Here is a 25,762-nt window from a genome sequence, read left to right as displayed (position 1 = left end):
CTATAATTGCTATATAAGTGTTACTTTAAATGATTATTATCCTTTCTCTCTTCAAAGAACACATACTGGAATGTAAAAGGATGAGTATCACTAACACAGAATAATTTTGAATTTCCTTTAATTTGTTTAAAAACAATAATTTAATAAAATTATTTAAAAAGTTGAACTATAGCATTTTATTGTTTGTAAAAATAGATTGATACATACCTCAACACTTAATGAATTATGAGGACGAGACATTCATGAGTTAGGAAATACTTTCTGAAGGAAGTGAGAAATTTGGGGAGGGGAGTAAAAGAAGGCAGAGAGTTTTGAAAGACAGCATGGAAAAAATATTTCAGGCCTAGGGTGTGTTTTCTTATAGGTTGGTAATTATATATACACACTCATATGGATATGTGTTTATTTATATATTTATATAAATATATATTTATATAAATATATATTTATATATATATTTATATAATCTCTGCATATGTTTATATTTATGTTTTTGTAAAATCAAAAATATTTAAATGATGAATTTGGCATAAAAGCCAAAAGTATTAATAAGACTGGTTTTTAGAGCTCACATTTCTAAATACAAGTGTGAGTTAACCCACTTGGTAAGGTCTGACTCTGGCCTAATTTTCATATTTAAGCTGCCATGCTTACAATGAAAAATCCTGATTCACTTATCAACATCATAAAAGTTTTTTTCTGGGAAACTATATTATCAAATTTGTGTTAGATAGTTAATATTAAATATCAGTTGGGCTTAGGATATCGTGTTTTTCTTTTTTTTTTTCGAAAAAGTATGTATTCCCAAAGATATTTGGAAATCGATAAGGTGATATAACTCAAGCTTTAATTATTTGGAGATATCTTTTCAGGAATGCTAAATATGAAAAATGTGCAAGCAGCTGATTGGGAAGTAGGTCTATTTCGTCTCCTCCTTCTTTTCTCTCACAGATTTGAGGATGAAGGTCATGCTGGGCAAGCTGAACCAGCTCCCCCATCAGTCACTGAATGGTGTGTCCAGAAGGAAGGTAAGCCGCCGTGCAGTCCAAGAGGAAGGTGGCAGCCGAGAAGAGGCTGAGGCCGCGGTGCCTGCTCCCAGCATTACCAGTGTCGCATCACAGGGGAACACCTGTGCTTTGGGCTCTCCTGCTCAGCAGGTGGACCTGCAGGAGACTGGGAGCTGGAAGGAGGCCCAGGAGCAGGTGCTCCGATACCAGCTGTCAGGCCAAGATCAGCTGCTGCTGCCCTGCCCAGACCTCAGACGAGAGACGCAGCGACTGCAGGGCCGGAGTCGCCTGGGCAAGGAGCATGTCAGCCTGGGGCTGTCCCAGGAGAAGCCAGCCTCCTGCGGTGCCACCGAGGCATTCTGCCTCCATTCAGTACATCCGGAGGCTGTTCAGGAGCAGCTGTGATCAAGGAGTAGTGAGGGCATCTGGGCTGAAAGTCATAATGTTCAAAATATATCTGGATCATGATGAGCAGGGGAGATGAGGCCTGACCAGTCTGGACACTAAGAAGGGAGAATATAGACTCTGAATTCTCTGTTTTCAACTTTAAAGTGGAAGACAGTCATATAAATGAATGTACATTGAAATGGTATCTGATACATCTTTTGTATTTATCACGAATCCTAGTCCAATGTCAGGCAAATAATAGGTTCCCAAATACTAGATAATTTTTTACTTGTTTTTAGCTTAAGCTGGTTATCTTTCTGATTTACCAATTTTAATAACGGTGTAATGCTGATTTATACCAGTAGGGGGTGGTATTAAGCTTCCTCTAGGATGATCACCCACAAAGCTTTGGGCTTCTCTTATTGAAGGGATCATGAAAAAGTCTGGTCTGCTACAGCTATTTCTGCAGTGTTGAAGCAAAACATTTCTTTTTCCTATGGGAATATTTGAAGGACAGGAGAAGACCCCGCTCCCTGGTCTGTCAGCCTTACCTGGCAACCACCTGGTTTTTCACAAGATGATTTTATTTCATGGCTTGAATTCAATCATTATTAGGAGCCCACAGTTGAGCAAACATACCAAGCTTGCACCTCATGAGTACTGACACATGGAAATTGAGATTCTCTTGGGCTTTGCTGAGATTTTAGTTGAGGACAAAATATAAAAATAGCAAGTTTGGGTAAGGAAATTGTCCATGGACCACAGTTATGTTTTTCAATAGTTCTTTCTGTTAATAACTGAGTCAAATTTACAAGTGGAAAAAAACTGTAGTGGGAGACTAGAGATGACCAAGTGGCCAAGTGGATTATCAGCTAACTTAATTATTAGAAAACTGCTTTTTTGGAGAAGATAGTGCATGGGAGAGATTATATCATGTGCAGCCTCTCTAGGCTGTGTGCTAGGGGTTCAGATGGAGACCAGAGCAGAGGGTTAGCTATGCTGATAAGTTGAGTAAGGATATGAAAGGCAGTTTCACCCAATTCACACATTTGCAGAGGGCCCATCTGTGTCCAAACTAACTGATACTTTAAGCAGCCTGTGTCCTTGGCTGTGGATCCAGAAGGTCTTATGCACCAAGGGAGTAAAGCCAAGACTGCAAAGGTGAAGAAAATATCTAGAAAGAACTTGCTCTGAGCTTTTCCCTAAATCGAAACCAGGATTTTCCAATCTCTGAAAGATGAAGGGGCTGTCCTATGTTTGAATTAGAGCAGAGGAAGGAAACACACTCTATCATGGCAGAATTTTAAACAATGATGTCCTGGAATTAGCCCTGGAGGAGGTATTAATGGCAGAAAGTCATCATCTGAGGGCATCAGCGGCAAAGTATGGCTCACTCTACCATGAGCTGGCAGGGAAGTTCTCAGCCCCTGTGTCCATTCTTTAGGTGTCTTGCAGACATCTCAGATCTTAAAGCTGCCCCTGAAAGGAGGTAGGCAGTCTTCTCTGTGACACTGTGTTGGATTCTCTGGGTCCTCAGAGAGCTGTGATCTTTCACTACAAAAACGTTTCAGAAGTTAAGGCTTTTGAGGAGTAGAAAACTGCCCACTAAGGGTTTGTCTGTACATTCTCCCTTTCACCACCTCCAATTCCAGCCCAGGTGTCTTTCCTGAGCTCTATATTGTTTATCGAGCTGCCTACTGAGAACTTCCACTAGGTTATCCCACAGCCACTACAATGTTAACAGGGCCTAAAACCTGCTTCTCCTCAGGCTTGCCCTCACACAGTGCATGGCATGACCACATTCAGACTAGAAATCTAGAAGTCACCCACGACTTTTCCTTCTATCTAACCCTTCCCCAAAAGTCAGCTACCAGCTCTTATTTCTACACCTTCTTTACCCTTCTCCCAATCTCTACTATCTTCTTATCCATTCTCCATGTGCTAAACACTGATCTTTTTGGAAGGCAAGTTTGATCCTATGCGTCTGGCTGGGAACAACCATAATCGACCTATTAATTTTACCCTAGCAAAACCTAGGATCCCTGAGTCCAGAATGGACTCTTTGCGCCTGAACGGCAGCCAGAAATATCCAGAGTAACTTGCAGGGCTCTTGCATGTGTCACGGGATTTCAGAGTCTAGCCAGAATCCCCAGCCCATAGTTAAGGCAGTTCTTTTTTTCCTCCTCAAAAAATGGGAGAATTGGGTAAATTCTGGAAGCAAAGAGAAGAGTTCTTGGTTCCTTTTTGTCTGGAGATGAGTTGATTAAATAAAACCCCACTGTAGGCCGACCCTAAACTTACTCAGACCATTAACATAGGGAACCCAGTAAGTGTTTCCCAGCAGTAACAAGCCTTACCCTTTATTCAAATAAGTAATTTTAAAATGTCTTGTTGCTGTGTAATTTCAAAGGATCTCTTCTTGCCTCCCATTTCTGATTTTCTATGTGTGATGGACTCCTTTCCTCCAAGATACTGAACAAACTAAAATTCTAGAGAGTTCAAAATTATTTGTAAATATTTATGGATGTTAAAGCTGAGAGGGATGATGGGAGCTAGGGTAGTTTCCACCATCTCTTGAGTTTGGGGGAATGTGTTCAGGAAAGGTACCAAACTCCGACAGAGCTTCGTGTGTTTCTCAGAGTGAGAGCCTGGGCCAACCTGACCAAGGTTGTGTCCTGAAGCAAACTTACCCATCTCATTGCCCAAAGAGGCTGCTGAGTACTGAGAGGCTTTAGTCTCTCAGGGACGTCCCCTTTCAAGGATTATTCAGTTGAATGACTCCCTTCCATCTAACAGTCTAACTCCAAAAGTATAAAATTACTATACATTGAAATGTATGCAAACTATACGCAAAAATGAGCATGGGGAAATTGAATGTAAATTACATGCAAATATTAATCAACCAAGCTTCTATAAAATGTCATGTACATGTCAATAACAGTCAAGGATTTTAATTAATTCTGTCATTTAAAATTCATGCATTTATTCCATATTTTGTTTCCAGAACTTATAATGTATTGTGTCAATTTTGAAAGAGCTATAAGCAGAAGGAATTACTCTGATGAGTGTAGAACCATTGATTTCAGCTTACACTATATCACTGTGACAAATTACAGTTATATTTGAGAGGCAAATCACATTTCCGGAACTTAATATTTTAAAAAGAGATAAAACATTTTTTTATAATGTTAAATGAGGTTTAAATGGTTGAATACATAGATTTGGGTGTTTACAAGTATTCTTCTAGCCTTTTTTATCTTTGGGCCTCAAAAGACTGGGAATTTCTTTGCTTGGAACAATTCAAAAAAAGAATAGATTCTGCCCATAAATCTGGTCTGTTTTGAGACGGAAGATCTGTTTAACACATTATAGGACTTTCTAGAATTTACTGGGATTTGAATTGATTGCTCTATATCATCCCTCATTTCAGTCTCAAAATGACGACTCATTTATTATTATCACTATATCTTTTAACACTTAACATAGGATCGACCCTCTCAGAAGATTGTATCAATAGGTACCTATGCAATTGTACTATGCCATTTTATGTAAGGGACTTGAGCATCTGCGAATTTTGGTATCTGCAGGGGCTCCTGAAACAAATCCCCTATGGATACCGAGGGACCACTGAGGGTAATACGGTATCGTTAGCAGTTGGCACTATGCTGGATGGTAGACCTTCAGAACTTATCTTGCATAACTGAAACTTTGTGCCCCTTGACCATCACCTCCCCATTGCCCCCAGCCTCTGGCAATCACTATTCTACTTTCTGCTTCTGAGTATGACTGTTTTAGATCCACATATAAGCAAGACCATATATTATTCATCTATCTATGTTGACTTATTTCACTTAGATAATGTTCTTTAGGTCCATCAGTGTTGTTGCAGACAGCAGGATTTCCCTCTTCTTTAAGACTGAGTGGTATTCCACGGTGGGTACTGTTTTAAGTCACTCAGTTGCGGTAATTTGTTATGCAGCTATAGAGACACTCTGGTTTCCCTGAACAAAAGGGGAGTCCAGTCCTCTTGTCTTGTCCTTGCTCCGGTCTCTTGGACGTCTCCTGATCTCTTTTTCAGTGGGCATGAATCACTTCCAGTCCCCCAGAAGCTTAAACCCCTCACTCGACCCGTAGATTACCCTGTGGGCATCTGGATGGCGTCAGTCTCGGTGCCTCTCTGGGTGTCCCACTGGCGCTCACTCCTTCCAGGGTGGAGGATGCCGGCTCTCAGGTCCTCCAGACACCATGGATTTGTTCCCATCCTGGAACCACAAGATGGAAACAAGCCACACTGTCCTTGTCTCTGTCTCTCCCTTCTGTCTTCTCATTTCCCAGTCTGTCCCCCCAACTAGATTCTGAAAAAAGTTATTTGCAGCATCCCCATCAGTTCCATGTGTGACAGGAGACTGATGTCAAGTGAGAAAATGAAATGTAAATTTTATTAAACACCCCCTCTCCTCTCTGCGTATCAATCCAGATTCCAGCCAAACATAGCACATCAAATCCTGCCTATGCCCGGCCTCGGGGCACATGGAAAATCATTCTCCTTAATACCATTCCCTTCTAGTAAAATATTTTTCTGTTTGGTAAATGAAAATTGTAAATGCAAACCCTGTATTAATCCTAGTGAAAAGTATATCTTCAAAATGAACAGTTGAAGGAGGGAGCAGAGAAGAGACGAGGGGAGATTCGGGGGCAAAGGGGAAGAGGAAGGGGATTGGGAAAACAGAATTGTATTTAGCTGTGTCATGCACAGTCCTGGCTACTGGCTGTGCAGGGATGCATATCCACAGAATAAATGCCGACATTCTTTGAAAGCTTGGACCATCCGGACGTTTATCTACATGCTGTCCTGTCTCAGAGATAATAAAGATCTTAAATCTGATACACTGGCTTGAAATTGCATTAGAAATATAGATGCTTCATTCTGGGTGTATGTGCACAATTACAGGCTTGTCTGGAATTTCGACAGGTGATGTCTGACTGTGTGTAGAGGAAAATCTTGATTTGGGGTCTTAAGTGTGATTAACTTAGTGGAAAAAAAAAGCAAATTTTGACTGCATATTTATTGAAATAAAAATAACACAAAATTTGAACCAAAAGTGAACATTGAAAATACCACGACTACTTAAAATACACCCTCTATTTATCCAAATTCCACTTTACAAATTTAAACGAAAACTGTAAATACTGTTCTACGTTTTTTAAAAAAGAAGTTAATTTATTGAATCTATTTTCTTTTAATTTGCTCATTTAAGTGGGTAAACTATGTTTGAAATGACATTTTGTCAAGAACATATGGGTATTTGGACCACCTGTTCTGATTTGCCTGAGACTGGAGGGTTTCCAGGATATAAGACTTTCAGTGCGAAAACCAGAAAACCCCAAGAAGTTCCAGGCATACCAGGATGAGTTGGTCACCCCAATACATTACTATTATAAATAATATAAAGTAGTAATTCCTTATACTCTAATAAATTATTAGTATTGTAGACTTTATTTTTGAGAAATGATTTTGAGCTAAATAAACTTATAGCTGTATCTGGAAGTGATTTCCTTGACTTGGTCAAACTTGGCAGATAGAGTTCAGGCTTCCAAAATAAGTGAGGGCACAACTCAAGCATTACACTTGATAGCTGAGAAAATGGCATTCTTATCCTTTTCTTTCCTTGTGGTTAAGCTTTAAGAACATTCTTCCTGATACAGCTATGAGTAATCAATATAAAGGAATCCGAGTTTTGCTTTTCAGAGGCTTAGGCTAGAACACAACTGATATTGCATAAACAAATGCCTCTAGTTAAAAGATAAAACCCAGTTTAGATACAGTATTGCATTTAAGATCCGAAAATGTAAGTTAAGTATTGGGCTAAACAGTGCATTCATTTCCCACCTAGCAGAGGTCTGACCCCTGAGATCGATGGTGCTATGTTTAGAATTTTAAAATAATGCCACACTATTTTCTGCACAAGAAGAGAGTTTATATGGTAATGTAGAAATTTTAACTTGAATTATTGTATTGGAAGCCACAATCCTTGATTGCTTAACTAAATATATTTGATTTCTTAACTACTCTTCCTTTTTGGTATTTTTGTATACTAATTAATTAAAATAGGGTACTTTGTTTTAAAAATGGGTACAAATTATATGCGTAAAGACATAAAAGCAGCACTAACTCAAGGCAAAATTGTGGAATCATTAACGTGTGTATTTTGGGTTTGCCCTGACCTTTGTCTTATTTTGTTTCTTCCAATCTTAGTCTCCACACCTTTGGTACTCAAACCAGCTCATACCATATGTATTTCAAGCTCCGGACCTATCATTTCTATATCCTTCCATCAAACTTACCTATCCAGTGACCCATCTTGTCTAGAATTTCTAGATAGTTTCACAGAATAATTCACACTAGTGTTTTAATGTTAGTTATATCACACCCCCTATGGTATTTTCACTTTAACAGATTTCTCAAGGCATGGCTTAAAGGAATAGATCTAAAGATTGAATTCCAGTAAGTGGAGAAGGCTATTTTAGGAGAGGTCCCTCAAATAACATATTGATACTAGTGTCCTATTGCTGCTATTACCACAAACTTCCTGCCTTAAAAACACCACAAATTTATTCTCTTAAAGTTTTGGATGTCAGAAGTCTGAAATCAGTTTCAATGAGCTGAAATAAAAATGCTCTCAAGGTTGATTCCTTCTTGGGATTCTAGGGGAGGATCTGTTTCCTTGCCTTTTTCATCTTCTCATGGCTGCCTGTATTCCTTGGCTTGTGGACCTTCTTCCATCTTCAAAACGCATCTCCAATGCCTCCTTCACTTCGGATTCTTGACTCACATCTAATGTTTTTCTGATCTCCCGCCTCTCTAAGGACCCCTGCAATTACATTTAGGGCCCATCTGGATAATCCTAGATAACCTCCTCATTACCCAGTCTTTAATTTAACCACATCTGGAAGTCCCTTTTGCTATGTAAGGTACATTCACAGTCCCAGGGATTAGGATGAGGATAGCTTTTGAGAGGTCATTATTCAGCCTCCTACAAATAATATTCTCTCTGGTTATTTATGTCTATGGTGAGGTTGGCTCTGTAGGAAGGAAACGCTATAGTGATGACAAACCCTATCCCTCCATGCAGCTGAGCATATAATTTGGGAACTGGGGATGGAGTACTGCATGGTGGTAACCACCAGCATCACATACCTTTGTGGTCCCTGTTGCAGTGAGAATGGAGAGGTCATAGAATGAAGCCCTTCTGTCCACTTCTGTCCAGTCCTTTCTAAGGCCCCCTCTTAGTGCTGCTGGGATGGGGTTATAGGAGCTTCAGGAAAGGGGCCACAGACACAAAGATCAAAGTAATTGGGCCTATTGGATCTTGAGGCAAAAGTGGTATGTTTTAATGCACAAGAAATCCAAGAGAGAATATTTATCTTTTTCTTTATACGTACAATTTTCCTTTCCTTTCCTTCCACAATTCATGTCCTATACATTCTTTGGGGCCCAGACAAGGTCTACCTCTGGTCTCCCATGCCCCCTGAGCTTTCCCTTGCCTGGGATTGTCTACACTGCCTTCCTTACAATACGAGGCCATACCCAGGTGAGGAGTGGCTGTTGACATTTTAGAGAATATGTCTGTTTCCCCAACCAGGTTATAAACATAGTGACAGCAGGGACCGTGTCTCCTGTATCCGTGAGTTCTCCACCACACTCCTAATACAGTGACTTAGTAACAGAGTGGATGTGGACGTTGAATGAATGAGTATGGGAAAACTGTTTTCCTAAATCAGACTTGAGTCAAGACATGTGCTTTCAGCACATTTGTAAATAAATATTTCTAAATATTTATGATGCTCTTAGGCAAAGAGGAGGAGAATAGTTGCTCAATAAATATGTGTTGATTGATCAATCAACAAATAGTTCCTTAAGTGCTACAGAAGGAAAGTTATTCTGGGTTCATTTTCATGGCATTGGCTAGCTTTATAGCCATTTTCCCCAAAATTCTATGCCAAAATGGTTGAAGTTTTAAGTGTAAAACAAGTTTAGGAGGAGCTTACAATAATATTTTTCCCCTTTATCTGCTCCTGGATAATGTGAATTAAAAACAAGTACTTTATGCATATACCACATATAGTACTGTTTTAAAACCTAAGGTTTATATAATCACATGATGTTTCGTAAACCTTTGGTAGAGATACTATACCTTAAAGTCAATAATGTGTCTATTTCACTATCACACCACTTTTAGATCTTCAATGCTACCTCAAAGCTCTGGTCACTGGATAAAAATATTTGTAACAAAGAAAAGGAAGATTAATATACTTAATAAATAAAAGCCTCTTAAAATTATTTAGGAAAAGATGACCGTGGCCAAACCCCACCCCTAACTAAACTGGTAAACATACTGTTTATAAAAGAAAAAATACAAACAAAAATAAACATATAAAAAGGCTCATTTCAATGTGATCAAATGATGCGAATTCAAACAACAAGGTGACTCCACATTTCATTTATCCAATTGGCAAATACTTAAAGGATATGTAATACCCAGTAGATGGGAATACTCTTGGTGTTGGCAAAAATACTGCCTAATAAGTGTTCCCATGTGGGGTGGTTGTCAGCTGGTATAAACTTTATAGAGGGCAATTTGATCATTATCAAAGGACTTTAAAATGTATATATTTGTCTAAGTGATTCAAAAATAAAAGTTTTACCTAAATAATTCATTGGAATATACACTGCACTTATACGCCAAAACAATAACACCCAATTCCCCAAACTATTGACAAAAGAGAAATAATTAAATTAAAAACTAAGTAAATGAGATAGTTAAATTGATACAGCCATATAATTAAAAGACTTTGATTCATTAAAAATTATGTTTTCATATAATAATTGCATAAGAAATCCTTATTATTCACTAGTAAGTCAAACATATAGGGTACAAATAGAGCATGATCTCGCATACATTTGTATGTCTGTCTTATGCCCATATTTATATATGTATGTACACGTGTTAACAGGAGTTATCTCTGAAAGATGGTTTTATTTGTATTTTACATTCTCTTCTTTTTTTTTGTTTTATTCAGAATTTCAACCATTAACAAGTTACCTTGTAATCAGATAAAAATCCAACAAGTTCTATTTAAAAAGGACTAGAGACCCCCGCCTCTGCACTGATAAACACCCCTCCCCACCGCTAGCCTGGGAGGTGCCCACCTGCACAAATTCACTTTGTACTGGCTTGCCTCCCCCTTGTTCCCCCATGGGAGAGTCAGCTGAAGAAGACCCAGCTGCAGCGTGGTGAGGTCCTGGGGAATATGCCAACCACGGAGGGGTCATGGAACCTGAGGTCCCTTGGCAAGCCTCTATTACTTCCTGCTTTTATTCCTCATCACCTTGGTCACCCTGGTCCAAAATTAGGATGAACATAGTCTTCTCATTGTGGTACAGCAGAAGGGTTTTCCACCAGACCCAGCTGGGGCAATGTTATTCTCATTGCTCTTCCCTCTGCAGTGTCCTGGCTCAGATGGGATGCAAGAAGTGTGCTTTGCTGTGCAATTGGCAGAGGATGGAAGTGGTAATAACACGAGCATTGACTAGACTCAATATTAGTGATGGTACTGGGGAGTCGTCCTGGCTTTGGGCTGCCTGAAGGCAGTGGTGATCCCCTGCTTGTCCTATCTGTCAGTCTATTTGATCTCCAAATGAATTGCTTTTGATAACAGCTATATAAATGCAGAACTGATCCGCTGGGCCTTCTTAAATGAGACTCCTCGCTTTCATCTCCCAGTCATTTCAAAAAGCAGATAGACTTGTTAGAGGTTTTAATGCAATGATTTATGTTTTATCTTGCCTGGTTTGAGGCAGCATTTATTTAGCACTAAATTCTTCCCAAGCCTCTATGTGAGGGGAGGCTCACATATGTTGTATGTTGAACATACAACGTTTGGGGTTTCTTTTAAAAAAAAATAAATTCAATAATATATGTTTTTCTCCTTTATTATGGCCAGGAAAGGCAATAAACTTTATTTTAAGGAAGGAGGGAGGAAACAGAAAAAGTCACCATACAAAACACTTTCATTATCAGACCCTTGGCAATGTTAGAGGGAACCAGAAAGGAACAGTATTAATTCTCCAATTCTATAGAACAAAAGCATTAAGCTTCCCCCACCCAATGACCACCAGAAAAAGAAATCACAATTAATTTCAATTAAAACAAAGGAAGACAAATTTTCTCATGGTTTTGTCCCATGTCGTTTGCATTTTCTATAAGAAAGCAAACTGTGGAAGTCTTAATTATTTCTCTTTCTTATAATTTTCTCTCCTTACACCTCATTTTCTAACCTCTTTCTGCTTTCACCCCTTTCCCATTGTATGAATGAAGAAAATTCTATTAAAGAGAATGGAGCATCATTTATAATACACAGAACCTTTTGTAAGAAGCTTTGTCCATTTACCACTCAAAGGCTATAAGTAAGCTTATTTAAGGGATATATTTAGGGGAAAAGACACAATGTATTGCAACTTGAGAATGAAATAGAGCTTGATCTCTTTTTTTTTAAATTAATTAATTAATTTATTTATTTATTTATTATTTATGTTTGGTTGCATTGGGTCTTCACTGCTATGCGCGGGCATTCTCTAGTTGTGGCGAGCCAGGGCTACTCTTCGTTGCAGTGCGCGGGATTCTCATTGTGGTGGCTTCTCTTGTTGCAGAGCACGGGCTCTAGGTGCACGGGCTTCAGTAGTTGTGGCTCAAGGGCTCAGTAGTTGTGGCTCGTGGGCTCTAGAGCGCAGGCTCAGTAGTTGTGGCGCACGGGCTTAGTTGTTCCGCAATGTGTGGGATCTTCCCAGACCAGGGCTTGAACCTGTGTCCCCTGCATTGGCAGATGGATTCTTAAGCCCTGCGTCACCAGGGAAGTCCCTTGATTTCTTTTTCATTAGAGGAATATCTCACTTCATGAAATGTTGTTGTAAGAAGCATATTGTAAATTGTATATGTGTGTATAAATAGAACCATCTGAATGAATTGTGACAACTTGCTATTTGAAATTGTGGTTTTTAAATCAAGTATATTGTGATTTTCAAATAAAACGTCAGCCCAAATCTGAACTTTTCATTGATCATGTTTGGTTAAAAGGAGATTATTCTCCCATGAAACACCATAACAATTTATTCCAATCACTGTGCAGTATGACAAACTGCAATGGCATCTTCTTAAAGTGATATATAATAGAGCAGAGAAAAAGAGACCACATGGTATGAAATACTTGACATCTCCACTTCTAGGAGATAGAATTCATTTTTGAGAACTAAGGGGACTCATAATTCAAAAGTGTCAGAGCTACCTGGAGATGGATTAAGATTTTCTTCTATGTGGTAGAAAACATATTTGTGTCCTGCATAAGGCTTTCACTCTGTAATTTCCTTTTGAATCACAAGAACAGAGAAAAGAAGCGTTTTAAATGCTTGAACATTTGGTTAAAGTAGCCTAGATTGTAGTCCCCACGTTGAATGCAACAGGTTACAGCTGCTGGTAATAATTAGATTGCCCGTGATTCTTTTTATCTTGTTACTCTTTCTAAATGTTTATATAAATACTGAAAAACTTATTAAGTTTTTTGAAATAGAATATTCAAGTTAAAGGAGAATTGACAAGTATATCATTTTCTTGAAAAAAAATGCTTTGTATTGATAATTGTAAAAATAATAATTACAGTTTGTAGTGATAAACATATTTTCCAATGAAGAAAATATAGTGATGAAATAGTTTGATTTCCATTTTTCAGATGAGGAAACCAGTAAAGTTAACTAAAGGCCATACATCTTAGAAACAATATTATGACGATTATTCACCTGATATTCACTTTCCTGCCTTTCTGGTAGGATACCAGATAGTTCATAGTTTCTTTTGAATACAGGCATGTTTGTTGAGTATAGGGTGCCATATAAATAGCCTTAGGAAAGTATATTCTTAAAAAGTACAGTACCATTTTATATACTATAAAGAGAAATAATCATAATGAATTTTAAAAGCATTGTAAATCACAATATCTACACTGATCCACTGTAAAAATCAATCCTATTTATTAGATAGCCTATTATTAATTCCACGTTATACAATGTGAAGCTGTTTTTTTTTTAACATCTTTTTTTTTTTAACATCTTTATTGGAGTATAATTGCTTTACAATGGTGTGTTAGTTTCTGCTTTATAACAAAGTGAATCAGTTATACATATACATATGTCCCCATATCTCTTCCCTCTTGCATCTCCCTCCCTCCCACCCTCCCCATCCCACCCCTCTAGGTGGTCACAAAGCACAGAGCTGATCTCCCTGTGCTATGTGGCTGCTTCCCACTAGCTATCTGTTTTACATTTGGTAGTATATATATGTCCATAATACACTACCACTCTCTCACTTTGTCCCAGCTTACCCTTCCCCCTCCCCGTGTCCTCAAGTCCATTCTCTAGTAGGTCTGCGTCTTTATTCCCGTCTTACCCCTAGGTTCTTCATGACCATTTTTTTTTTAGATTCCATATATATGTGTTAGCATACGGTATTTGTTTTCCTCTTTCTGACTTACTTCACTCTGTGTGACAGACTCTAGGTCCATCCACCTCACTACAAATAACTCAATTTCATTTCTTTTTATTGCTGAGTAATATTCCATTGTATATATGTGCCACATCTTCTTTATCCATTCATCTGTCGATGGACCCTTAGGTTGCTTCCATGTCCTGGCTATTGTAAATAGTGCTGCAATGAACATTGTGGTACATGAGTCTTTTTGAATTATGGTTTTCTCAGGGTATATGCCCAGTAGTGGGATTGCTGGGTCATATGGTAGTTTTATTTTTAGTTTTTTAAGGAACCTCCATACTGTTCTCCATAGTGGCTGTATCAATTTACATTCCCACCAACAGTGTATGAGGGTTCCCTTTTCTCCACACCCTCTCCAGCATTTACTGTTTGTAAATTTTTTGATGATGACCATTCTGACTGTTGTGAGATGATATCGCATTGTAGTTTTGATTTGCATTTCTCTAATGATTAGTGATGTTGACCATTCTTTCATGTGTTTGTTGGCCATCTGTATATCTTCTTTGGAGAAATGTCTATTTAGGTCTTCTGCCCATTTTTGGATTGGGTTGTTTGATTTTTTGATATTGAGCTGCGTGAGCTGCTTGTATATTTTGGGGATTAATCCTTTGTCAGTTGCTTCATTTGCAAATATTTTCTCCCATTCTGAGGGTTGTCTTTTCGTCTTGTTTATGGTTTCCTTTGCTGTGCAAAAGCTTTTAAGTTTCATTAGGTCCCATTTGTTTATTTTTGTTTTTATTTCAATTTCTCTAGGAGCTGGGTCATAAAGGATCTTGCTGTGATTTATGTCATAGAGTGTTCTGCCTATGTTTTCCTCTAAGAGTTTGATAGTGTCTGGCCTTACATTTAGGTTTTTAATCCATTTTGAGTTTATTTTTGTTTACGGTGTTGGGGAGTGTTCTAATTTCATCCTTTACATGTAGCTGTCCAGTTTTCCCAGCACCACTTATTGAAGAGACTGTCTTTTCTCCATTGTATATTCTTGCCTCCTTTATCAAAGATAAGGTGACCATATGTGAGTGGGTTTATCTCTGGGCTTTCTATCCTGTTCCATTGACCTATATTTCTGTTTTTGTGCCAGTACCATACTGTCTTGATTACTGTACCTTTGTAGTACAGTCTGAAGTCCGGGAGCCTGATTCCTCCAGCTACGTTTTTCTTTCTCAAGATTGCTTTGGCTATTCGGGGTCTTTTGTGTTTCCATAAAAATTGTGAACTTTTTTGTTCTAGTTCTGTGAAAAATGCCTGTGGTAGTTTGACAGGAATTGCACTGAATCTGTGGATTGCTTTGCGAAGTATAGTCATTTTCACAATGTTGATTCTTCCAATCAAAGAACATGGTGTATCTCTCCATCTATTTGTATCATCTTTAATTTCTTTCATCAGTGTCTTATAGTTTTCTGCATACAGATCTTTTGTCTCCCTAGGTAGGTTTATTCCTAGATGTTTTATTCTTTTTGTTGCAATGGTAAATGGGAGTGTTTTCTTAATTTCACTTTCAGATTTTTCATCATTAGTGTACAGGAATGCAAGAGATTTCTGCGCATTAATTTTGTATCCTGCTACTTTACCAAATTCATTGATTAGCTCTAGTAGTTTTCTGGTAGCATCTTTAGGATTCTCTATGTATAGTAGCATGTCATCTGCAAACAGTGACAGCTTTTCTTCTTCTTTTCCAATTAGGATTCCTTTTACTTCTTTTTCTTCTCTTATGACTGTGGCTAAAACTTCCAAAACTATGTTGAATGATAGTGGTGAGAGTGGGCAACCTTGTCTTGTTCCTGATCTTAGTGGAAATGGTTTCAGTTTTTCACCATTGAGGACGATGTTGGCTGTGGGTTTGTCATATATGGCCTTTATTATGTTGAGGTAAGTTCACTCTATGCCTATTTTCTGGAGAGTTTTTATCATAAATCGGTGTTGAATTTTGTTGAAAGTTTTCTCTGCATCTATTGAGATGATCATATGATTTTTCTCCTTCAATTTGTTAATATGGTGTATCACATTGATTGATTTGTGTATATTGAAGAATCCTTGCATTCCTGGGATAAACCCTACTTGATCATGGTGTATGATCCTTTTAATGTGCTGTTGGATTCTGTTTGCTCATATTTTGTTGAGGATTTTTGCTTCTATGTTCATCAGTGATATTGGTCTGTAGTTTTCTTTTTTTGTGACACCTTTGTCTGGTTTGGGTATCAGGGTGATGGTGGCCTCTTAGAATGAGTTTGGGAGTGTTCCTCCTTCTGCTATATTTTGGAAGATTTTGAGAAGGATAGGTGTTAGCTCTTCTCTAAATGTTTGATAGAATTCACCTGTGAAGCCATCTGGTCCTGGGCTTTTGTTTGTTGGAAGATTTTTAATCACAGTTTCAATTTCAGGGCTTGTGATTGGTCTGTTCATATTTTCTATTTCTTCCTGCTTCAGTCTCGGAAAGTTGTGCATTTCTAAGAATTTGTCCATTTCTTCCATGTTGTCCATTTTATTGGCATAGAGTTGCTTGTAGTAATCTCTCATGATCCTTTGTATTTCTGCAGTGTCAGTTGTTACTTCTCCTTTTTCATTTCTAATTCTACTGATTTGAGTCTTCTCCCTTTTTTTCTTGATGAGCCTGGCTAATGGTTTATCAATTTTGTTTATCTTCTCAAAGAACCAGCTTTTAGTTTTATTGATCTTTGCTATCATTTCCTTCATTTCTTTTTCATTTATTTCTGATCTGATCTTTATGATTTCTTTCTTTCTGCTAACTTTGGGGGTTTTTTTTGTTCTTCTTTCTCTAATTGCTTTAGGTGTAAGGTTAGGTTGTTTATTTGAGATGTTTCTTGTTTCTTAAGGTAGGATTGTATTGCTATAAACTTCCCTCTTAGAAGTGCTTTTGTTGCATCCCATAGGTTTTGGGTGATCGTGTTTTCATTGTCAGTTGTTTCTAGGTATTTTTTGATTTCTTCTTTGATTTCTTCAGTGATCTCTTGGTTTTTATGTAGTATATTGTTTAGCCTCCATGTGTTTGTATTTTTTACAGATTTTTTCCTGTAATTGATATCTAGTATCATAGCGTTGTGGTCAGAAAAGATACTTGATACGATTTCAATTTTCTTACATTTACCAAGACTTGATTTGTGACCCAAGATATGATCTATCCTGGAGAATGTTCCATGAGCACTTGAGAAGAAAGTGTTTATTGTATCATTTAAAACTTGTGTTTCCTTATTTATTTTCATTTTGGATGATCTGTCCATTGGTGAAAGTGGGGTGTTAAAGTCCCCTACTATGATTGTGTTACTGTCGATTTCCCCTTTTATGGCTGTTAGTGTTTGCCTTATGTATTGAGGTGCTCCTATGTTGGGTGCATAAATATTTACAATTGTTATATCTTCTTCTTGGATTGATCCCTTGATCATTATGTAGTGTCCTTCTTTGTCCTTGTAATAGTCTTTATTTTAAAGTCTGTTTTGTCTGATATGAGAATTGCTACTCCAGCTTTCTTTTGGTTTCCATTTGCATGGAATATCTTTTTCCATCCCCTTACTTTCAGTCTGTATGTGCCTAGATCTGAAGTGGGTCTCTTGTATACAGCATATATACAGGTCTTGTTTTTGTATACATTTAGCCAGTCTATGTCTTTTGGTTGGAGCATTTAAGATTACATTTACATTTACATTTAAGGTAATTATCGATATGTATGTTCCTATTACCATTTCCTTAATTGTTTTGGGTTTGTTATTGTAGGTCTTTTCCTTCTCTTGTGTTTCCTGCCTAGAGTTCCTTTAGCATTTGTTGTAAAGCTGGTTTGGTTTTGCTGAATTCTCTTAGCTTTTGCTTGTCTGTAAAGGTTTTAATTTCTCCATCGAATCTGAATGAGATCCATGTTCGATAGAGTAATCTTGGTTGTAAGTTTTCCCCTTTCATCACTTTAAATATTTCCTGCCACTCCCTTCTGTCTTGCAGAGTTTCTGCTGAAAGATCAGCTGTTAACCCTATGGGGATTCCCTTGTATGTTATTTGTTGTTTTTCCCTTGCTGCTTTTAATATTTTTTCTTTGTATTTAATTTTTGATAGTTTGATTAATATCTGTCTTGATGTGTTTCTCCTTGGATTTATGCTGTATGGGACTCTCTGTGCTTCCTGGAGTTGATTAATTATTTCCTGTCCCATATTAGGGAAGTTTTCAACTATAATCTCTTCAAATATTTTCTCAGTCCCTTTCTTTTTCTCTTCTTCTTCTGGGACCCCTGTAATTCGAATACTGGTGCATTTAATGTTGTCCCAGAGGTCTCTGAGACTGTCCTCATTTCTTTTCATTCTTTTTTCTTTATTCGCTCTGCAGTAGTTATTGCCACTATTTTATCTTCCAGGTCACTTATCCGTTCTTCTGCCTCAGTTATTCTGCTATTGATCCCATCTAGAGTATTTTTAATTTCATTTATTGTGTTGTTCATCACTGTTTGTTTGCTCTTTAGTTCTTCTAGGTCTTGTTAAATGTTTCTTGTATTTTCTCCATTCTATTTCCAAGATTTTGGATCATCTTTACTATCATTATTCTGAATTCTTTTTCAGGTAGACTGCCTATTTCCTCTTCATTTGTTAGGTCTTATGGGTTTTTACCTCGCTCCTTCATCTGCTGTGTGTTTCTTTTTCTTCTCATTTTGCTTGACTTACTGTGTTTGTGGTCTCCTTTTCGCACGCTGCAGGTTCATAGTTCCCTTTGTTTTTCGTGTCTGCCCCCAGTGGCTAAGCTTGGTTCAGTGGGTTCTGTAGTCCTCCTGGTGGAGGAGACTAGTGTCTGTGTTCTGGTGGATGAGGCTGGATCTTGTCTTTCTGGTGGACAGGTCCATGTCTTGTGGTGTGTTTTGTGGTGTCTGTGACCTTATTATGACTTTATGCAGCCTCTCTGCTAGTGTGTGGGGTTGTGTTCCTGTCTTGCTAGTTGTTTGGCAAAGGGTGTCCAGCACTGTAGCTTGTTGGTCATTGAGTGGAGCTGGGTCTTGGCGTTGAGATGGAGATCTCTGGGAGAGCTTCTGCTGTTTGATATTACATGGAGCCAGGAGGTCTCTGGTGGACCAGTGTCCTGAACTCGGCTCTCCCACCTCAGAGGCACAGGACTGACACCCCGCTGGAGCACCAAGGCCCTGTCAGCCACACGGCTCAGAAGAAAAGGGAGGAAAAAAAAGAAAGAAAGAAAAAAATAATAAAATAAAGTTATTAAAACAATTATTAAAAATTTAAAAGTCATTAAAAAAAGAAGAATGAAAGAAGAGAGCAACCAAACCAATAAACAAATCCACCAATCATAACAAGCGCTAAAAACTATGCTCATAAAAAAACAAAAACCAAAAAACAGACAGACAGAACCCTAAGACAAATGGTAAAAGCAAATCTATACTGATAAAAATCACACAAAGAAGCATACACATACACACTCACAATAGGAGAAAGAGGAAAAAAATATATACAAAAAAAAAGGAAGAGAGCAACCAAATCAATAAACAAATCTCCCAATGATAATAAGCTCTAAATACTAAACTAAGATAAACATAAAACCAAAAACAAATTAGATGCAGAAAGCAAACCCCAATCTACAGTTGCTCCTGAAGTCCACAGCCTCAATTTTGGGATGATTCGTTGTCTATTCAGGTATTCCACAGATGCAGGGTACATCAAGTTGATTATGGAGATTTAATCCGCTGCTCCTGAGGCTGCTGGGAGAGATTTCCCTTTCTCTCTTTTGTTCCCACAGCTCCTGGGGTTCAGCTTTGGATTTGGCCCCACCTCTGCATGTAGGTCGCCTGAGGGCACCTGTTCCCTCTCAGACAGAATGGGGTTAAAGTAGCAGCTGATTTGGTGGCTCTGGCTCACTCAGGCAGGAGGGAAGGGGGGTTACAGAATGCAGGGCGAGCCTGCGGCGGCAGAGGTCAGCATGACGTTGCACCAGCCTGAGGCGTGCCGTGTGTTCTCCTGGGGAAGTTGTCCCTGGATCACAGGACCCTGGCAGTGGCGGGCTGCACAGGCTCCTTGGAGGGGAAGTGTGGATAGTGACCTGTGCTTGCACACAGGCTTCTTGGTGGCCGCAGCAGCAGCCTTAGCGTCTCACGCCCATCTCTGGTGTCCGCGATGATAGCCGCAGCTCGCGCCCATCTCTGGAGCTTGTTTAGGCAGTGCTCTGAATCTCCTCTCCTCGCGCACCCCGCAACAATGGTCTCTTGCCTCTTAGGCAGGTCCAGACTTTTTCCCGGACTCCCTCCCGGCTAGCTGTGGTGCACTAGCCCCTTCAGGCTGTGTTCACGCAGCCAACCCCAGTCCTCTCCCTGCGATCCGAACGAAGCCCGAGGCTCAGCTCCCAGCCCCTGCCTGCCCCAGCCAGTGAGCAGACAAGTATCTTGGGCTGGTGAGTGCTGGTCGGCACTCATCCTCTGTGTGGGAATCTCTCCGCTTTGCCCTCTGCACCCCTGTGGCTGCGCTCTCCTCCGCGGCTCCGAAGATTCCCCTCCCCACCATCCCCCGTCTCCGCCAATGAAGGGGCTTCCTAGTGTGTGGAAATTTTTCCTCCTTCACAGCTCCCTCCCACAGGTGCAGGTCCCATCCCTATTCTTTTGTCTCTGTTTTTTCTTTTTCCTTTTGCCCTATCCAAGTACGTGGCGAGTTTCTTGCCTTTTGGGAAGTCTGAGGTCTTCTGCCAGCGTTCAGTAGGTGTTCTGTAGGAGTTGTTCCACATGTAGATGTATTTCTGTTGTATTTGTGGGGAGGAAGGTGATATCCACATCTTACTCCTCTGTCACCTTGAAGGTCTCTCTCACGAGATCATATCTTGACTAAAGTATATTTTATTCTTTCTTGAAACTGCGCCAACTTCCTCATTCTACAAAATAATCTATATATACCATCTCTTTATATAGCTGCACACTTTCTCTATTTCTGTCATATTTATCTAAGTACATTTCTCTCCCTTTGCCTATAAAGTTTTGAGGTCATAAGGGTCTTGATTTGCCTTCATAGGTTGGACTTAAAGAATCTTAAGGAACTTAAGAATTCTCCCCCATTTAATACCCTTGTATTAGCGATAAAGAGTAAAATCTAAATAGATTAAACTCCACAGAGAAGCAAAAGGATAATTTAAAAATCCATGATAAGTATGCCTTCTGCTTATCCACTCACAAAGGTTTAGTGGTGGCTTTAAAAAATCATTAGTGTATTTCTAAAATTATATACGGATTTCAACCATAAGGCAGCATCTCTCCCTCCCCATCTTCGTCATCTTTTTTTTTTTTTTACACATATGCTTAGCTTCACACAGGCAGGTGCCATAAGTCAGGTTAGAAAGGGAGGCTCTGGAGTCAGATATTGGGGTTTGAATCTTCACAACTTATGAGCTCTGCAACCTTGGGCAAGTTGCTTAACTTCCCTATGCCTTACTTTTTTCTTCTGTTAAATGGGCATAATAGTGGCCACCACCATGTGGGTTGTTTATAAATTAGTTAATCTATACAAAAGAAAAAGAATGTGCCTGGAGGGTGAAAACATTCAATAAAGGGTAGTCATCATTATTATTGTAACCAATAAATGGAACAACATGGAAAGTGGTAATAATCAAAATGTAACACATATTTCTCTTTCACCACCTTTTTGTACTTTATAGGCTGGAGAAAACCTTTCTCCTGCCACTAGATGAAAACTCAGCAGACCACATGAGTTTCCTGTCCTTCCATTTATACTAGATAGTTCTGCGTACTTTATGATACAAAAATGTAGTTTTATTTTAAAAAAAAAAAGTGTTCCATTCAAGATAGCAGTAAACATTTCAGCTTCATGGGAAAGTAAGAGTCTCCCCACCTCCTGCTGACTTGTACGTGTGGACGGTTTGCCTTGTGTGCTTGGCTTCTGCTTTCTTATTCTGCTCATTGCTTCCTGCTCTAGCTGCTGGGTTGCACTTTGAAAAAAAGACAAGAAAATACGTATTGCCCAGGTGACAAGTATTATTGGAAGTTGACGTTTACCCTCCCTGGGCCACTCTCTCTGAGCAGATTTTCAAAGCTGATTTTTTTGTGGTGTTGGAAGACAGTTGTTGGTGGGTCTCTTCTGTCTCTGGACACCTCATGAGTAGAGGCACTGATTGCTTTTGTTCTAGACTATCTTTTTAAGGGTGTTTGTATAGTGTATAGCCTCAGAAGATAGGAATAGGGTCTCCCTCGAGAGAAAAAAATAGTCATGTGTACTTTCCAGCATAAAAGATTTAGATTCCTTGAGCTCAGGGATTCTCTTCTGTAATGCAACCCATTGCTCATGTAGGTGTCATCTGACCCTTTCTGCCATTCCCTGTATAAACTGGGGCTTAGGGAACTAGTGCGAGAAAATGCTGATTTTTCTGGGTATTGCTAGTGATGTGAGTAATAAAGCCCTTGGTTTCTGACGCAGGAGTCTTGTATCCTCTGCCAGCATCCACGAAACTGTGGGAAGTGAACTACCCGGCTTGTAAAAAAGCAAAATCTCAGACCTTTCACAGTTCTTAACAAAGGGATGTTCCTTGGAGCCTCAGAGTCCTCTGCTTTGGGAAACCTCCTCTTAATTACATTTCTCTTCTCATGGGTAACGTATTCCCTGGGACTCCCAACTCCCTCTTCTGTGCCTACTTTTCCATAAATTCACACTACACAGACTCTCTGTTAAAATGTATTCACTCTTGGAAGAATAGAACTAAAAAGCTCCAAGCTGGCTCTCTCTTCCATGTGGCCAACCTCTGGACCATAGGAAGTACTGATGCATACTTTGCCAAACTTTGCAAATGCAAGCCAATTCTGAGGTTGACATGTGCCACTGTAGCTCTCCGTGGCATGAATCAGGCACCAATCCTCAATGTTACCCAGGAGGGCATGTATTTCAAGTTCTCCAAGTGATCCCATAAAAGTCACTTTCATCGTTAGCAGCCTGGTCCCTCCCTAAATATTGTATTGTAAAAATGCAATAGCCAACATAAAACTCACTCAAAGTGCTCCACAGGAGAATGGAGATGACAAAGGAGTTAGTGAGCTTGAAGATACATACATCAGTAGAAATTATCTAATCTGAACAACAGAAAAATGTTGAAAAAAACATACCCAAGATAAAAAAGATAACCTGCCTGTCCTATAATAATTGATAAAATTGAATTTATTGTTTTAAATCTCCTTAAGAAGACACCTCCACACCCAACTGGTTTCAACAAATTATATTGGCATAAGTGGTCATCCAAAGGTGGAAAAAAGTAAACTGACTTTATACAAAATGTAACTCAAAATGGATTATGGACCTAATAGTGAAATGTAAACCTATAATATTTGTGGAAGAAAACTTAAGAGAAAATCTTAATGACTTAGAGGAATATTTCTTAGACATGACATAAAATCACAATTCATCAAAGAAAATATGGATAAATTGGTCTTCATCAAAAATTTTAAAAATTGCCCTACAAAAAACTCTAGTAACATAATTAAAAGACAACTACAGGTTGACAAAAATATTTGCATGTCACTTATCCAACAAGGGACTTGTATTCAGAATACACTAAGGAACTCTCAAACTCTGCAATAGTAAAACAAACAACCTAATTTAAAATTGAACAAAGGGCTTAGACACTTCAGACAAAGGACAAAGATGGTAAATAACCCCATGAGAAGATGTTCAGCATCCTTAGCCATTAGTGAAATGCTAACTGAAATCAGCATACATCCATTTAGATAGTTAAAATTTAAAAAATACTAGCACAGTATCAAGTGCTGGTGAAGATGTGGAGGAGATAAAAATCTCATACATTCTGGAGCAAATTAGAAGTAGTTCGTCCACTATAGAAATGACTTGGCAGTTTCTTATAAAAATAAACATACATTTACCATACAAGCCTACAATGCCCTTCTACCCTAAAGAAATGAAAACAGTGTTCACACAAAAATCTGTACATGAATGTGTATAGCAACTCTGTTAATAAATGCCCCAAACTGGGGACTTCCTTGGTGGCGCAGTGGTTAAGAATCCGCCTGTCAATGCACGGGACACGGGTTCGGGCCCTGGCCCAGGAAGATCCCACATGCTACGGAACGACTAACCCTGTGCACCACAACTACTGAGCCTGCGCTCTAGAGCCTTCCAGCCACAACTACTGGTCCTGCACGCCTAGACCCCGTGCTCCGCAACAGGAGAAGCCACTGCAATGAGAAGCCCGCGCACCACAACGAAGAGTAGCCCCAGCTTGCGCTCAGCAACGAAGACCCAATGCAGCCGAAAATAAATAAATGTATTAAAAAAAAAAAGCAAAAAAAAAAGCTTTAAATACCCCAAATTGGAAAAAAAAAAATGTCCTTCAGTGAATGAATAAACAAACTATGTTGTACATCCGTACAACGGAATACTGCTCAGGAAAAAAAGGAGCCAACTGCTAACACAGGCACTACGGGAAGGTCTCAAGTCCATTATGCTGAATGAAGGAAGCCAGTGTCAGAAGGCACATGGTTTCTGGAAGAATTCTGTCATACTACTAATATAGATTAAACACTCCTCATTTTATATTTTGTTGCAGGGCAGCTGTTTTAGTTGTTTATAACCAGTAAGTGATAACGGTGGAGGCGGGTGGAGTGGGGAAGTAGCCTAGAATGAACAGAGTTAACAACCTATTGGAAACAAGAAGTTGCCAGAAATGAATGGTCCCCTGAGTCTGCGATTCTTCGATGAGACAAAGAGACCTTGGTCACCACTTTTGCTGCATCAAAACGCTCCTGTTACCCTGTGTTATCGGAGAACGAATATCCCTTCATCAGGAAACTAAACTGGTTACCTTTGTTTCCATTTTGTTGAGTTTTTTAAAGGCTGTTAGTTTTTATGGGTGAAGAGAACAGACAAGTCCATTTGTCTTTGTGAATCTTTTGTTCACACATCCTTAGCCACTCTTCAATAGCAAGTAATACAATTTTCAGTACTGTTGCTTGATTTTAGATAAGAGAAAGTCGACATCGACCTTACTGCTGATTTTGCTTGATTCTCCTCCTCTCTTCTTGCTGTTGGGTTCAAGCAACCTTCTGTTTCCAGCGTTAGGGAGGTTGCTTTAAAATAAAGAGGGTAGAGGAAGAGGCGTAGTGCTTTTGTATTTCCCCCTATGTATCACTTATTAAACTCCTGTTGCCCTGACCATTGTCGCTTCTCACTGAAGTCTGGTTTATTTACTTGAAAATCTGATTTGTTTCATTTTATTACTGTGTTTGTGAAGTAACTGATATCAGATTCGGAGGGAAAGAACTGCCATTTACCAGCAGGCTGTGATGGCTTTGCCTCAGTCTGCAGGCCTGATTTTGAGGCTTCGTCTGCCCTGGGGCTCCCACAGAAATAAGATTACTGGCAATAACTGCTTCAACTGCTTTGAATAACAGACACAACTCAGAGAGCATAAAATTAGCATAAACACAGCACTGGTGTGTTCTCTCAGCGGATGTGAGACAGGCAGGCTATGGAAAATTGACTGAAATGGGGTCAGACCACGTAGAAATCTGAAACATAGGAAATACTGCCTAAGAGACAGGAGGTATTACTACCTTTCTCGTTTTCTTTTATCTCTCTCTCTATATATTCATGCAGTTTTAATGATAAAATGTTAGAACTGATGAAAATTAAAGATGCTAAATCACTACCCCCCTAAAATGCCTGTGTTATCTTTCTAGACAAATTATTATTAATCATTTCTCAGCTTTTTAAATCCTGAGGGTAGAAAAATAAACACATTTCCACAGTCATTTAAAATTGATTTTCCTTTTT

General features: G+C 38.9%; 1 protein-coding gene across 16 annotated transcripts in view; it reads left to right on the top strand.

Annotated features, from left to right (window-relative positions):
• PKHD1 (PKHD1 ciliary IPT domain containing fibrocystin/polyductin) overlaps positions 1-25,762 on the top strand; it is a 476,353-nt gene that overhangs the window by 427,517 nt on the left and 23,074 nt on the right. For 15 of the 16 annotated variants that reach the window (XM_082346233.1, XM_082346232.1, XM_082346245.1 and 12 more), the window contains one exon: positions 952-7,463. The exons of the other annotated variant lie outside the window; for it this stretch is intronic. In XM_082346233.1, coding sequence (XP_082202359.1) covers positions 952-1,412 — 461 coding nt within the window. In that variant the 3' untranslated portion in view covers positions 1,413-7,463. Of the gene's footprint in view, positions 1-951; positions 7,464-25,762 lie in introns of those variants that run through there. 16 annotated transcript variants of the gene reach the window in all.

This window comes from Balaenoptera borealis, assembly GCF_965194805.1.
Source record: "Balaenoptera borealis genome assembly, chromosome: 12".
Classification (NCBI taxonomy): Eukaryota; Metazoa; Chordata; class Mammalia; order Artiodactyla; family Balaenopteridae; genus Balaenoptera; species Balaenoptera borealis.
This window is presented reverse-complemented; position numbering and strand designations above follow the sequence as displayed.